This window comes from Centruroides vittatus, unplaced genomic scaffold, assembly GCF_030686945.1.
Source record: "Centruroides vittatus isolate TY-2023 unplaced genomic scaffold, ASM3068694v2 contig_546, whole genome shotgun sequence".
In the NCBI taxonomy this organism is placed as follows: domain Eukaryota; kingdom Metazoa; phylum Arthropoda; class Arachnida; order Scorpiones; family Buthidae; genus Centruroides; species Centruroides vittatus.
Window position 1 is genome coordinate 1,217,843 of NW_027122322.1, and position 15,748 is coordinate 1,233,590.

At 36.4% G+C, this 15,748-nt stretch overlaps 1 protein-coding gene across 4 annotated transcripts in view; it reads left to right on the top strand.

The window, feature by feature from the left end:
* Positions 1 to 5,510: 5,510 nt before the first annotated feature.
* Positions 5,511 to 15,748, top strand: part of Liprin-gamma (liprin protein kazrin) — a 34,612-nt gene continuing 24,374 nt past the window's right edge. For 3 of the 4 annotated variants that reach the window (XM_067274315.1, XM_067274316.1, XM_067274317.1), the window contains exon 1: positions 5,511 to 6,064. In XM_067274315.1, coding sequence (XP_067130416.1) covers positions 6,010 to 6,064 — 55 coding nt within the window. In that variant the 5' untranslated portion in view covers positions 5,511 to 6,009. Of the gene's footprint in view, positions 6,065 to 14,158; positions 14,308 to 15,748 lie in introns of those variants that run through there. The other variant, XM_067274318.1, reaches the window with a different exon arrangement.

The window sequence follows — 15,748 nt, forward strand, 5'->3', positions numbered from 1 at the left end:
CTTTTTATGTAAAAATATTGTCCATTTATCAAGTAAATATTCTGCTGATATCAATATTAAAATATCAAATTTATATTTTAGGGAAATTCGTAAAAAATTGGGAAAGCCGTGTTCGTTTATAACGCGATTTAACTACAGCTTAAGACCTCACTCTAACAGGGCTTATGGCCTCACGCTTTAAATATGTTATTATTAGATAACAAGAAAGGTCTCTTATACCTTGGGGCCTCGACAAATTATTGATATAACTATTTGTTTCCAAGCCTCGCCCCCTGAAGAATTTTTTGCGGAGGCCCACGTATGGGGCCTTTTCAAGCGCGGGTCCTTTTAACCCCCTTTAAGCGCGAGGCTCGTGAGAATGTAAAGGCCTCGCGAATTCAATTCTCACGAAAAGATTTAATACATAAATAAAACAATATTTTAGTTTTTTTGTTAAAATTTCAAGCCAAATAATATTAAATTTACAAAGCGCCTGTTTAGGGGGGGTGTAAGAAGCGATTATAATGGGAAAATGTAATGTTTTAAGCCCAATTTTAGGGGAGGGATTAGTGATTTTATCTCCTTGCGATACATCCCTATCAAATTTTCAAATAGTATTATGACATTTGGATTCTCTGGAGGTCTTCCCAATCGAAAAATAGGTTTTGTCAATCGCATTAACCAGATGACGGAGTATGAGGTCGGGTAGAAATCTCCTTGTGTGTGTTATGTGGTAATTGCGTGAAACAAGCTTTCCCCCGTATCTGATGCCGTAACTGCAGGACACATCTTGATTATGTGCAAAAGCCTTATCAATATATTCCGATTGGATTAGTTAGAGAATTGCGCATTTGCTTAACAATATAATACTTTGTTAAACAGTTACGTTGTTGTGTAAATTTATAAGCTGCTTCTACGCTAATTTTACGTGTAAAATAATTACGAAAATTATTATAATTTACGAAGAACAATCAAATACAGCCATTGACACTAAATCGAAGAATCCGAAACAATGAAATGTACCTAAAATAATGAGATCGATACACGAGTTCGATGTTTGGTGATAAAAATGGTCTTTTCTTGGGGTCGACATAATTCAGAGATAGCAAATAGTTACGTGGAAAACCCATTTGGTAGCATTGATTGGCGTTATATAAGGGTGGCGCTACATAGGAAAGCGCTATATCGAAATTTGATAAATTTTCTGTTTTTTTTAATTATAATTAAAAAAAATTGTTTATAGGAACCAGTTAATTTGAAATATAATTGATTTATTCACCAAGCGACAGATGGACTTTTAGTCGACCAGAACGAGAGAATTAAGAGGTTTTCTTACATTAAACAGGCAGTTGTATCCAGCCACGTGTTCTTATTTGACGAAAGAAATAATAAATAAGAAATAATTTTAATCTGTATAATAATTTACGTATTCTTTTACCTTTTAATTAATTTTTCAGCGTGTTTTTTCTTCATTTATCCATCTTAAAAATTCGTTCCGTACATTCAGAGAATTGTTAATGTAACAAGTTATTTTAATTTTTCTACAGATTACTCACATATAGTAAAAAGAAGAAGGTTTCTCTCATTAATTATGAATGTCATTAGCTGTTCACGAAGCAACAGAAGATTTATAAAGTCATCCAGAACGAGAGCATTCAGATGATATGGTAATGGTATCTATAAAAACTTCATATCTGTTTCCAAAATTGAAGCCGTGTAAACATTATACATAGTTTATTACTCTAAAGATGATTAAAGAAAGAATAAGGAAGTGCAATTTTGTCTTCTACAAAATTTATATCCCGAAGGAAAATGGAAGGAAGAAAAAAGCAAAGAAAAAAACAGTTTTCTTTTATTTTTGCTAGCAATTATTAAATTGATTTTTCTAATGTTGATTTATTATAAATCTATTAACTTGAAACTATAGATTATTTTTGACTTTAAAGATTTCTTTTTCGAAATTTATAAAAATACATTTTTGTTCCAATTTTAGTATAAATAAAAATGCATCTTTTCATTTTCAGATAGTGCAGAAATGCATTTTTCCTCTTTATAACGTGCAGAAATGTATTTTTTCCTCTTTAGAAAGTGCAGAAATGCATTTTTCCTCTTTATAACGTGCAGAAATGTATTTTTTCTTCTTTAGAAAGTGCAGAAATGCATTTTTCCTCTTTATAACGTGCAGAAATGTATTTTTTCTTCTTTAGAAAGTGCAGAAATGCATTTTTCCTCTTTATAACGTGCAGAAATGTATTTTTTCTTCTTTAGAAAGTGCAGAAATGCATTTTTCCTCTTTATAACGTGCAGAAATGTATTTTTTCCTCTTTAGAAAGTGCAGAAATGCATTTTTCCTCTTTAGAAAGTGCAGAAATGCATTTTTCCCCTTTATAAAGTGCAGAAATGCACTTTTTCCTCTTTAGAAAGTGTAAAAAATGCATTTTTCATCCTCAGAAAGTGTAAAAATCCTGGCATTTTTTTCATACTTAGAAACATTTTTTTACACACTATTTTAAAGAAGTTATTCGATTTAACGAATTCGACAAAAAAAAAAAACAAAAAAAACTTTAAAGTTTACGTTTATACAAATACAAAATGATTATAATTTTTGCACAAAATTTTGCAGTAGACCTTGATAAACAATGTATAATTAAGACCGCTCATGTATAAAAAACACGTTAAGACCTATTTACGGTTAGGACGGAGGGAAAATGACTATTAAAATCGCGACTCAGTGTCACCAGATATGTCATAACCTGGCAGTTGCCACTCGACCAACGAAAGGTCATACTAAACAAAGACATAACAAAAAAAAAAAAAATAATAATAATAAAAATATACCTCGTAAAAATCTATGAATGATAGTTATATTACAGACTAATCGTATTAGTTCATAAATAAAATCATTAGCTGTATCTTTTTGAAAATATTACACATAACAGTCTACCTATTAAAGGTATAAATATATCAACTAGACGTTAGTTACATTATTTATCTTTATAGTCACGTGTAGCTGTTTTCTCATCGTAAGTTCGACCCTATTGATTTAACATAATGGATCTTGCAGTGTTATAACTCCATTACACGTCAGATAATTAAGAACCTTATTATATTTACAATTGTGATTTATTATACCCGTGTAATATAGCCACTTTTATAAATATACCCTTATACACAAAGAATAGCAAGGACACGAAGACATTACATCAAGAATCCACTGAATATACGGCCTCTAACCTCGATATAACGCCACGAAATCGAAGGACATTGAAGTTTAAGGGTTCGAAAGTCGTGGTTTTTTTTGGTGTTGATAATGCCCTTTGCAACACAAAATCGCGCATTTAGTAATTTATAAAGGTCGAAGCATTATCTATTTAATATTTAGGAGGAAGATCCGCTTGCCAGTTGGCGTTGTATGGGGGTGGAGCTGTATAGGAAGGTTTGACTATATACACCGCGTGTAGTGAAGTGTTACGTTTAATAGGAGCCAACGCACGAACCGCTTATATTTTATTAACACAAACGTTTTTAGAATAAGGAAATGTTTTAAAACAGCAAAAATTCCGTACTTAAATTTAAAATTTTAATTAATTTTTTACGATTTGTTTGTGTGGTGTAGCTTCTTAAACTCCCCTCGGCCACACCCGTTCATACTCAATCTAACGTTAATTGATAGGTTAAAAGAGAATAAAGGATTTTTACATGTTAAATAAATACACTTTTCTTCTTTGTATCCAAGTTTTTCTTTTATCGATAAGGTTCTTCAACTTGTCCAAAAAAGGATTGTTATCAAACTTGTTCGTTTCTACGAAACATGTATAACCAGAAAAGTCATTTTCTTAAACTACCAGAGAATGTACAAAATGACCATCAGCTCTTTCGGTTCTCCAATATTCCCCAAATTCACAATCATTTTCTGGCTTTTCCCCCCATTTTCTCTTATAAAAATAAGTCAAAATGTTACTAGAAAATTGTCTTTAATATCCCGCCATTTGCTCTTTCGTAAAAAAAAAAAAAAAAAAAAGTCGAATAGATCTATCAAGAGGGTGGAATTCATAAGATTATACTGTGTATATTATAGCAGTTTAAAGGTAGAGAATGAGTCCGAGTGCAATAATATTGCTACTAACAGCTCTCCTGTTGTTGTAGCGGGGTGGAAAGCGTTAAACATGTTTTATGGACACATAACCGGTGCTACAAAATGCTACGGTTCACTGGGGTTTAGCTCTAGTCAAACCAGACTTACTTTGCATCTTTGGATAAATGTTATTGCTGCATTGAATACATTTTACATTTATATATATATATTACCTTTAAAGATTTTTTAAACCTTCAAATTTCTACATTAATAATTGCGTCACGTGATATTTCCGCTTTACGTCAATGGCATAACATCCTGTTTAGGATCTTTCTAAAATTACAATCATTTGCATATAAGATCTTATTATTTTAACAGGAAGAATAAGCTTATTTAAATTATAACTTCTAGACAAAAAAATGATTATTTATTTGGATAAAATTTATATAAAAAACGTATAAGATGAAGAGGAGGAGGAGGAGGAGGAGAAGAAAAAAAGATATCCTGTTGTTGGTTCGTGGGAAGAATTTAAAGAGGTTATGGATAATTTCATTTTATCAGAGGAAAAATATAAAAATTTATCTGGAAAAATAATAAATTTTACGACGAGTAAATGTTATTTTTGTGTCGATTGAGGTAGCTGGTTGCGTTTATAAACACTTAACCATCCGTAGTACGTTTATAACAATAACCTATAGCGAAAAGATCAAAGTTCGCAATGACCTTGCAAGTGCTTTAAGAGTCACATAACTTTCCAAGAGGGAGGGAGAAAAAAAATCATTCGCTTTTATCACAAGAAGTGCGTGTGACCCACATTTCATAATTCTTTTGATGAGAAGTGGGACACGTTCGATCGACGAAAGCATCTTCTAACGTGACATTTAAAAGCGAATCCAATTAAAAACACTATCTTAAATCTTTAATCGTGGATCAGATGGGCACAGATCAATATTTTCCGACATCCCTCCACAATCCAAATGAGAAATTGATCGAATCAAATTTGTCCATCGGTTTAATTTCGTCACCGTTCTAAGCCAATGAAAACGTCCCTTACACTTAAAAAAAAAGTCATCGGGTTGGGTCAGTAACTGTGACATTGCTTAATTATTTATATTATGATGTCACCGGTGTTACGTAGTTTGTTTTGATGGAATAGGTAAGACCTACGCTAACACGTTCGATGACCTTTGTTATTTGGCAGTATTTTGAGGGAGTTATTAGAAATTTTAATGCCCTTTTTTGTGTATAATTTACGATCTCGTAACGGATTAAAGGAAGCAATTACGTTAAATCACTCGATATAAAGACTAGAAAAAAGGTAGAGGTAGAAAGGGGTAAAAAATAAGTGGGATTATTAAAGAAAATGCCTATTTTTAACTGGGTAAACGGTGCCGATTTACTTAATTAAATGTATTTTCATCGGGGGGTAGGTTTTCGAGGCCAGGAGGAATGTGGTCGGTTGTGTAATTAAACTTATTTAGAGAGAGGGGGTAATATTTCTGGTGGCATTAAACGCAACAATCCAGATCGACTCGCACAAGTTACCTGTTCTAAGTGGACAGAAGCGAGGTATAGAAACGGTCTATCTCACTCGTGCATCAGGGGTGTTGGCTGTAGAATGAGCCCGATCGAACGGCCGAGCCTCACCTGGTCGGACCTCTCTACCTGCACTCGCACATGGCGTTGTATCACGAACGGACACGGGATTGACGTCACGGCGGATCTTGGCAGAAAAGCATGGAGGAACGACGTCGGATGTCAGACGGCGCGGCTCTACCACCAACATCATTGATTGTGACGTCACAGCGTATGGATCCGTTGTAGAGTATCGGCAATGAGTATGGCTGGCAGTGGTAATGTGCTGGAATCTGTGGTGTACGTGTAGTAGGGAGCTTTTGTTTGTTTGTGGTGCACACGTGCCCTCCCCGTATTAGGCTTAACTGTGTGGCGTTAAGATGGCCGAGAGAATAGAAAGGAAAGATTCCGGCTACTACAAGTCTTTGGTGGCGGGTAAGTGTCAAATTCTGGTTTTACTTCCCTCCTCGACCGACTTTAGCTTTATAAATATACATAAAGTATAGAACTTAGAAGAGGGAGGGGCCGACCCAATCTCCTTTCTAATCTCGTATAAAACGGCGGGCAACCTGCAAATATTAAACCCAATTTGTGCCACGGTTTTATGATATAAGACCCCGAGACGTTCTGTTTGTTCTCTTCTGATAACGTTATTACGATTACAGGGGGACCTTGAACTTAATTACTATTACTATTGTATTTGTCCCGATCGCGCCAGTCTTTTATATTACATGACATTTTTGATAAATTTGCTCCTGTAACCGTGACGTCGAATTTTACCGTCTTGATTGAATTATTACGATCCGGTCGAGAAATTTTTATCTACTTGGCGTGATTGCATATATTCCCCGATGAATTTCCCGCATTATCCTCCATTTTTTTTTCCTAGAATTTCGATTTCCAAGAATAATGCCACTTTATATACAGGTTATCCGGTGTGTCGAAACTTGTTAAGGCATCTTAATTACGCCTCTGCGGCCTTTCTCCCCCATTTATCGCTTGCTAAAATTTTCTCATCACCTACGATCGGAAACAATTAAACGCTTAATTAATGCTAATCTACCGTTATTAATTTATCATTTAAACCTCTGGAAATTTGATTTTTCTACCCTTTCCACCCCTCCGTCAGCACATCCCGTCCTTGTTAAAGCACCGGGACGGACTTTACCCGTGTCCAAAATTTTTTGAAGCCCCGTAATTCGTTCTTTTTCCACTCGGAGCGCTACCGTCGAAGGAGGACATACACTATATCGATTAACTATTTACCGAATGTAGTCGAGCCATAAATGTTTCTACAACTTCCTGTTTTTTTTTTCTTTTTTTAATGTTCAATTTAGACTTCCGGAAGAGCCAGTTTATTTATAACAGATTACGGACAGAGTCGTGTTAATTCGAACGTATCGAAACCGTAGGCGAATTTAACGAAGATCGATACTTAATTAGTTCCTTTGTAACTTTAAATCTCTAATTCTGTACCCCGTTCTGTACGGATAAAGTTGATTTCTTTATCAGATACGTCTGTAGAAGTTGTGTAATCTATATCCTTTTCGTAAGTCAAAATTTTCCTGTTTATGCAGTATATCTTCGAAGAGTGCACGAAACTTTGTCTGTCCTACTTTATCTGTTTTCCAATGGTAAAAGGATTCTGATATTTAATAACGTTGGAAAAAAGTTGTTGCAACAATACTTGACATATTTCCGAGCGATTTGCGTGCGAATTTTGTTTTATTTTTTTCCTTGTTTTTGCGGCGTGTGTGTTAATATACCTTATATATATCTTCCTCATCAGTTGATGTTAGTGATAGGTATTGTTCGATGTTTTAAGGAGATTAATTGCTCGATTCTTTACAGAACTAGTTTCTCGATACTCTAATAAATGGAGTGACAACAGTTTTTGAATTCGGTAGTCACGAGGTTGCCGAAATAAAAATTTTCTTTTGTTCTAAACTTGTCCTTTATTGTTCTAACAGAGTTCCTTTATGGCATATCCATTAATGAGAAGTAAATAGGCGTATATAAAACTACATTTACACAGACGAAAGCTCCGTTTATATGCATTAATATGTATGTAAATACACGCAGAATTTTTCCTTTTTTTTCTACTACACCCCCTTGTACGGCGTATAAAAATGCAGTCGGTTCCTGGGAATTCTTCTAGTCTTTCCCGAGGGGGGAATTAAAGGGAAGGGTCTCGAGGGGTAAAATTGTATTGGGACCAGCTTCTCACTGTCCCTTCCCGGACACAATCCATTTAAATCGAGGCAGTCCATAAATTTTCGTTCTTTGACTGGGCGCAGCGGTGGATGATAAAGCGGAAAAGATCTCCCAGATATTGTAAGACAACTCATTCTCAGATCGTTTTTTGATAATTTTATATCTAATGATTCGGCAAATCATGGTCGGGAACACGGATATGAAGAATAAAAAAGAAATATGTCCAAAGATATGTAAGGCATCGCGCTCCATAAAAGTTAAAATGATTAATAGAGGCATTTTTTTTGTGTGTGTGTGACTAGCAATGGATCATTCGTAACGGAGACAATGTTACAGTTGATAACTCGTACAACCTATACGAAAAAAAAAGAATCCATAGAGTGCATTAAGAAGATTATGAGCTGCAGAACTTTTTAAGATGAACCAACAAAGGGAATCAAAATTATCAACGCCCATATTAAGTGCTTTTTGCTGCTCTGATGACTACACACAATGACCCAGCCACCCATTCTAGTTCAAAGGTCGGAAGTAGGGTCGGGTCGACTGTCAGATGGAAACCAGTTTATACTTAGAAGATTACTTTATCTATAACATGACAAGGGATAATTTTGTCATTTTAAATACCCACAAATTATATGATTATATTTTTCGACAAAATAGGAAAAAAAGAAGTCCTAGTCTAGTGTGATGGAGAAGAGGCCGGGTCGGTTCGAAGGTGAAGTGTACTTTGTGATGATGTCTACACTTCAAACTAGCGTTTAGATGGATGACCACCTACACTCGCTTGCGTCATCCTTAATTTGTGCTCTTTAGTTACCTCTTGTCTTATATATACGTGTTACCGAACCGATTTAACTACTGCTAATGCCAAAAAGATTCTAGTTAGTTTTATTATAATTAAAAAAGTAATTAATAGTTGTAGAAGTTCACGATAGTTCGGTTCCAATTTCGAATGTTAATAAGGATTATTGTTTGGACAGAGAGCATTGTGATTGTGGCATTATTCTTATAAATAACTTTAATAATAATAGTTTATTTCCTCCAACAATTAGCTTAATAGTATTACGGTATTCTTTGTTTTCCCTTCGGAAAATTTCGACTTAAAATAGAAATGTTCACTCCTCCGTGCAAAACAGCCGCCTATGCAGTTTGGCTCATCATTATTTACGTTGCAACGTGAGAAAACATCACCTAAAAGGCGGAAGAGACTGGTTTTCGACAAAGAACACCGCTTGTGATGTCATTAGTCCTTGAAGTTACTCGCAGTTTTTTCTTTTATTAATATATACCAACTTAATTTGTACATTTGTCTATTTATTTTTTCAACTTACGCCAAACCCAAAACAAAAGTACCGTTACTGATAAGTTTCGATTTACCCTTCCGCTTATTCTTTAATTATTTCCTGGCACTTTTCGAGTACACGTCAAGATACCGAGATGTCGAATATCATCACGAACACTCGATCGATTTAAAGGAAAATTTCGAGTGAACTAACAAGATTACTTTTGTGAGATGCAGAGAACCGCAGGAGGGTCGGACGAGAGACTCTCTTAGAAACAGTTTACCATTAAGATAGAGACCATTTACCTGACATCCCCCGTCGTCCATTCTTAGTAATGAGAATTTCTGACTCTCATTGGCTCTTCTCGCTCCGTTCGTTTTATAGATACTTGCCTAATTTGCCGAAGAAATTAATGAGCGGCGTGAAAAACAAATTCGTGTTTTGCTGTAAATTCTTCGCGAGGAATGCGGTTTTTGATGATATTCCGATAGAAGGCAATCGTTCATTGCTATCTACGAAAGACGGAAGAGTGGGAATACTTTGACACGGACTGAAAGGAGTGATTGAAGACCGTCCAGATATGGATGTGATGGATTTCAAATCGACTAACTCGCGCCGAGATTTGATAAATGGTAACGGTTGAATATCACTTCTATGTAAAGTTTTCGCTTACAAATATGTAGTAAACTTTAAAAAAAAAAACAATAATACTAGACTTTTTTAAAGCGAAAAACACAAATTATAATCTATCTGCGGAAGAAGAATATTAGAGAATCGCGTTGATGGAAAGGCAGCTGTTTCACGCTTCGGGTGCGGCAGGTGCAACATGTTTATTCTGTAAATGTCTTGTTTTAAAAGTTTTAAAGCTCGAAAATTATTTATAAAATAAATATTCTAAACATTTTAAAGTAGATTAATCTTATCAGTAGACTTATTAGAATTGTTACTTTTAATCATCGTCTAGAAACAACGATAGAAATCATCGATCGATATCAATATTTGTTTCTATAAATATGGCGATTTAATGGAAAATAAATTGTTTTTCTACGAATTAATTCCATATTTTTAATCATTTTTTTTTATTTCCCAAATGTAATTTGTGTTAATGGAGTTAAAGGTGTTTCGAAAATTACATCGTAAAAGTGTAATCCGAACGAGTTAATTTATAAACGTGAAATTACACGTTTCTCATTTGAAAAAAGAGTACAAAGATTAACCGGTGCGGACGGATAATCGAGAGCGAGAAAGCCGACACACGATGAGTAATGCGAATTAGAAGCTAGTAAACACGATCCCCTACGAACTTCGCCCCTACTGACCGGAATTAACGTAGTCATAATGGAGAATTTCGTTTGGCCATCTGCTAGGACGACGGAGAAAACGACTCTTAATTGCCTTAATTGGTCATTCATAATGTTACATACAGTAGAGAATTTAATTGTCACGTTTATTATTAATGTCGAAGAAGTGAGTCATTCGGTTCGTAACTGACCCGAGTCCATTTTCGATACAGATACAAAGTTCAATAATGCATTCATGCCTAAGATGGACTTTTTCTTTTGCGATAAAATATGGAATGGGTAATGGTCCGGTAGCATGACTTTTGTACAAAGAGAAAACCATTATTAATCCCGCTTTTTGACATTGAATCCCGATCCAAACCGGTGGGGGGACCATTTAGTATCGACGCGATTCTTTCGTGTCGATCACTGGTCATAGTTTTAATGACCGCAGGTGCGTGTGTGCCACCTCTCTCATTTTTGATTTCCTCGTTTGAAAGTTCGATTATTTTTTTTATTTTATTCTTTTTTTTTCCTCCCTTCCCTCTCGTAGATGGAACCACCGCGGAAGTAGCGCGATAAAGCCGTTGTAATTACAGACATTTGTCATTTGACACGCGACTGGCGAATTCTCCGGACAGGTGACTGACCGGGGACTCGAAAGTTGACGTCATCGATGTCGGGTTTTGGTCAAATACCTCGTATTCAATGACCTTAACGCCGTCTCCTCGGAGAAATAACTCGTCTTACCTACGATTCTACGGTATTTAAATCCCATAAATAGTATTTTATTTATTCTATCGATCGCGTTGTGTAATATTACGCCGATGCAATATTCAAATGCCTATGTTACTCGCGCTCCATCTGCCGACAAAGAAACGAAGTTTAATAAAGCATTCCTCCATTTTTTTTTGTCCCCTGTTTTCTGCCTTAAGATGAAAGGAGTATTTTGTTTTCTTTCTTTTAAATGAAGATCGCAGCGTTTAATCACGGAAGAGTAAGATAAGGCGGGCGCGTGGTAGATTCTTTCAGACGGAAACTTTTCAAGAGATGGAGGGTGATAATAATAATTGCGATGTAATATTTTTCTTCGCATATTTTTAATTAAAGAGAAGATAAATCGGATAATTTCGAATTTTACGATCGTTAGAATTATGCAAATGAGAGTTTTGTTAACCGCTTTGTTCTAACTGCCGGAAATATTCTATGGTTGTCTCGGATCAGTGAAATGAGCTACGCTCTTTTAACCAACTGTTTAGTAAAATCTTTACCTATAGTTCACGCTCGAACGAATGGAAATTTGTATTTTTTTGGGTAAAGAAAAAAAATATATACCCTTTTCTTCCCGTCCAGAAAAGTAAAACACTCGAAGAATAATTCTAAATTTCCCCCGAAACCGATTGTAAATCCCGTTTGCTCTATGGGTTTCTCGTAATGCCCTTCATTTACCCATTTGAAATGTTGGTATTTTATCGTTCTTTTCTGGTGATATATCCTGTACAAGAATTTGTAGCCTCTCCTCCGCTTTATTTACAACTAAATGACTTCATTATTTTTGAGGAGGAACCTCTCGATCGTAGATTCTTATCGTACTTTTTTACCGGTAACAATCGAACGTGGGTTGTCGACAATTTGAAAATTTTGACGATACGTTTTTTCTTATTCGTGGGAGTTTGGATGTTAACATTCTTAATTGGGTGGGTGCGGGCGTCAGACCCGGCGACCCTCGGGTCAATACAAAAGTATTATGGGATCACGTGACTGGTTATCCTCCCTCTTCTCCCTCCCTTTTGGGACGCGTATCGTAATTTTGGGGTGGGGAAAAGTTACTAAAACCGTCTGTTCAATTCCACTTCCTGTCTGGTATAAGTCGCCATCGTTTGCGTGTCGAGCTGTCGAGTTTATGTTCGATTTTGTACCTTTTTTTTCCGTCCATGAAGATTAAAATCGGGTTGACTGTGCATTGTTTTAACGCCCAACCATATATATATAATGTAATAAATAGTTTGATAGAAGAAAACTTTTAATAAAACTTCGTACTTTTTTAAAGTAATTGATCGCTTATTTTGTACGATTTCTGCCAATTTTGGCAGGTACTTAATGAAATCGCTGATGGAGAGCTGATTGAACGTGACGCAGATAATAGAAAGTACCGACTTCTCTTCGTTGGATTCTATCCTTTAAATTGACCATTTTTAATAGTGACAAGTTCTTTTCATCGGGTTGTAATGTGGTCTTCTAGAACCATTAAAGCACGTCGTAATTAGTCTTTCTTTGTTAATTTTTACCAACGACAACAGGTGGTAGACAGGGGGACAGATGGTCACGAATCACCTTCTCCCTCGGGCCATACTCGGTTTAGTGTTCTTTTACCTGTCAGGAACGTGAAATGCACCCCTCCTATAGAGGATACACTCCGTCGACTGGTTTATATATATGATGAGATGATTATTTCACTCGTGAACTGAAAAATTGTTGCTCTGGATATATATTTTTATCCGACGGAAAGGATAATTTTAACTATTTCCACAGTAACCTAATTGTTTAAAGTTTTATATTCTGAAAAAGCTTAAATAATTTAATTTTACAACATAATATATTATTAAAAAACATTATTATTAAATTTTTTATCAGGCTAGTTCTATAAATAGACGTAAACATCGAAACATTGTTTTTGTTTACGGTTGTTTAAATAATAATAGACTTTATCCTCGTGTCGGTACTTTAATATATTTACGAATTTAATAATTGTTTAGAGTTAATAATCCCAAAATCTATATAAAAACATAGTTACCTATTTGTATGATTGTTAATGATTGCGTATAGTTACAGTAGGATAAATCGATCACCCTTCTGTGCAACTGTGCGACGTTTTGTTGCAGTCGTTTGACTGTTCTTTGCCGTGTCCGTGATTATAAATTGTTCGAATATCCCCGAAAATAAACTTAAAACACAAAAAAAATCATTGTTAAGTAGTGATGGAGTGGAAGTAGATATCATTAAGGTCGACAATGGAAAGTGGAAGGAAGCCATCAGCATTTGCACTGTTTATTTATTTTCTTATTTATTTATTATTATTTTTTCTCTCCGGTGTTCGGGTTATTTCGTTCGTGTGTTCGTTAACAGAACAAAAGAAGTCAAAACAATGTCGAGTCACGAATCGCGCCGCTTCGCTTTCCATTTGCGATGTTTAATAGTGAAAACGTGTGGTGGAACTGGTTTGACTAAAATCACCCGACCTGTAACCTTCGGTACGAACGGGGTCGAATTTTTCATCATTTTTGGTCCGTTTACAACCATCGCTCATAGAAATTCCCCGGTAGATCCAAGGTTAAAGTCGAAGCGTAAAAAGCCGGTAATTAGTTAACTGCCAAAACCGAATAACTCGGTCAAAGGTCACGTCGAAAATTCCGATCGACGGCGGATTAAAAAAAAAAAAAAACAGGAGCCGGCTCCTTCCACATCCACCCCTCTAGTACCGAGGATCAACAATAGATGGCATTACACCGAAGTTCGCTTTAATAAACCAACGCGTTCTTCTTTTAGAGTGTTGCCATCCAGACGGGAGGTTCCCACGTTGCTGTCATGACAAAAAGAAAAAAACACCTAGGCGGGGTTCCAAGCCGGATGAGCGATTATTTATAGTATGGAAGAAGGAAAAAAAAATGCTTACGTCGCCCCTCAACCCTAACCTTATATCAGATCCCCAAAAAACTTCGCTTCTCCTCCCGTACGTCATCTCCCGCGCTCCAATGGATTCGCCCGCCCGGTTGTTGGTCGACTCAGTGCTGCCAACCCAGTAGTTGGCTAAGCGCCACCATGTCTGTCTGACGGATAAACTATCTATTGGAAAGGCGGTTTTGTGCGGGATATAAATTACACGTGATCTGTAAAATAACAGGTAAGAGTGTTTAAAATCCTGATTAATATCGATGCCTCGGCCCCTTAAAATCGGGAGTAGAGGAATGTCGCCTACCGACGCTTAAACAACTGTTTTAAGGGGGCAACATTCCGTCCTACGTTTAAGTCCAGACTGTTATTGATTGTTGGAAGTACCGCATCGACTTGGTTGCGGAGTCGGATCGTTTTGTGTGTGTATGTGTGTGGGATGATAGAGGTTTTATTTTTAAATTCTTTTTTTTTCCTCACAGATTTATCAAAAGTTTTCGCCCCCGACGCTCGATAACCATTAACTTCTCTCCCTCCCCCGATAATGCTTGCATAATTAAGCAGAAAAACGCGACTTTTCCTCCCATCGCTCTCGGTGTTCGCCACCCGAAATTAGGGTGGCCGCGATTCCCGGTAATTGATTAAATGGACTTTTTTCTTCTTCTTCTTGGAAAAATTTCAATAATTGAATTTCGCAAAACCACCTTTCTCTCTGTTTTTCCGCCATCCAGCCGCGTGTTTGGCAGCGAAGCTTCGTCTCGAGTTCCGAAATTCCAACCAGATGGACACGTCCTTCGGCATTTTTTTCTTCCCCCTTTTATTACGGATAAAATATCAATCTCTACCCCATTTTTTTCTTTTTTTGTACCGAAGGCCGTTGGAGAATTTAACCGGGCACACGTTAATATCGAATTTTGTACCGGTTTTATTGAGTTTCGTGGACGAAATGCCAGAAAACGCTGATGAAATCTAGCGTATGGTATTAAAAATTAATCTGGAAGCTCTACCTGAACGGAAAGCGGACACGTGTCGGCACTATAATCTCTTTATGGGCACTCTCACGTGTCTTCCCAGATTATTTGACTCCCGAATTCATAAAGCGAATACAAATGATGCTCTGACGCATTTCCTGTGACTGTAACAATAGACTGAAGTTCCCATTACCCGCGATACGACCGGAAGACAGAACGGTGCGGTACCTTCACCCCTAAATCTAGACCATACGGAACCGTTAATTTAATAAGATTTTTGTATATATTCGTATTTTTCACCGGATTAATTAAGTTTCAGACGACCGAGGTTTTGGGTTTTCGCCAGTGGAAAGAAAAGGGGGCGAGGGGCCCCTCGCCATCTTCTAGGACTTTTTCTGTTGATGTCGAGTTACCTAGGCAACCGGTTCACGTGACCGGATCAATCACGTGATTTCGAGATGGGTCTCATAGATATGAAAATGATTGGCGGTGTCTTCCTTTAAGCAGAAGTGCTCGGTTAGCCGTATTTGCGAAGAAAGGTTATTGACCCCGCAAAAACTAATATCCCTCGATTCATCCGAGAGATTACCGAGATGTAGTCATAGCAACAAGAACCACAAAAAAGGGAAAAAAGAAAACGGGAAATTTTTGTTGCAATTCGATGCACCCCCGTCCATTTTCTGTCCCGTTTCCGAAAATAGA